The sequence below is a fragment of the Carlito syrichta genome, unplaced genomic scaffold (assembly GCF_000164805.1).
Source record: "Carlito syrichta isolate Samal-C Ts95f unplaced genomic scaffold, Tarsius_syrichta-2.0.1 Scaffold307058, whole genome shotgun sequence".
NCBI lineage: Eukaryota > Metazoa > Chordata > Mammalia > Primates > Tarsiidae > Carlito > Carlito syrichta.
Genome location: NW_007251154.1, coordinates 67684 through 68070, shown reverse-complemented (window position 1 = coordinate 68070; position 387 = coordinate 67684). Strand labels below are relative to the sequence as shown.

The window sequence follows — 387 nt, the reverse complement described above, 5'->3', positions numbered from 1 at the left end:
TCCACGTGGGACGGGAAGGTGGGACAGGCGGAGAGAGGGACAGACAGCCAGGCCGCCCCACCCTGCCCGGGCCTCAGGGGTCTCAGCCCTGGCGGTGCTCTGGAGGCCGCCTGTGACCCTCCCCACTCACCTCACCGGCCTGGAAATTTGGCTCCGAAATTTCCCGAACTCTCCAGGGGCGGTCCACTCCTTCCCAGTCTAGAGGGACAGAAGCGGGAAGGCAAGGGAGGAGGAGGGACCGGGAGGCGGCGAGTGGAGACAAGGGGTGAGAAGAAGGGAGAGAAAAGGAAGAAAGGGATGGGGCGAGGAGGAGGAAGGAAGAGAGGACGGGTGAGAACACAGAAAGAGCTCGGGTGGCCGGGCTCGGTGGCTCAGCCTGTCATCCCG

The 387-nt window shown here is 65.1% G+C and overlaps 1 protein-coding gene across 1 annotated transcript in view; it reads right to left on the bottom strand.

The window, feature by feature from the left end:
• The window catches only part of B4GALNT3 (beta-1,4-N-acetyl-galactosaminyltransferase 3), a 63467-nt gene that overhangs the window by 21598 nt on the left and 41482 nt on the right, over window positions 1-387 (bottom strand). The window contains exon 8 of the mRNA XM_021715400.1: window positions 131-198. Within this exon, the coding sequence (XP_021571075.1) occupies window positions 131-198 (68 nt within the window). The remainder of the gene's footprint in view (window positions 1-130; window positions 199-387) is intronic.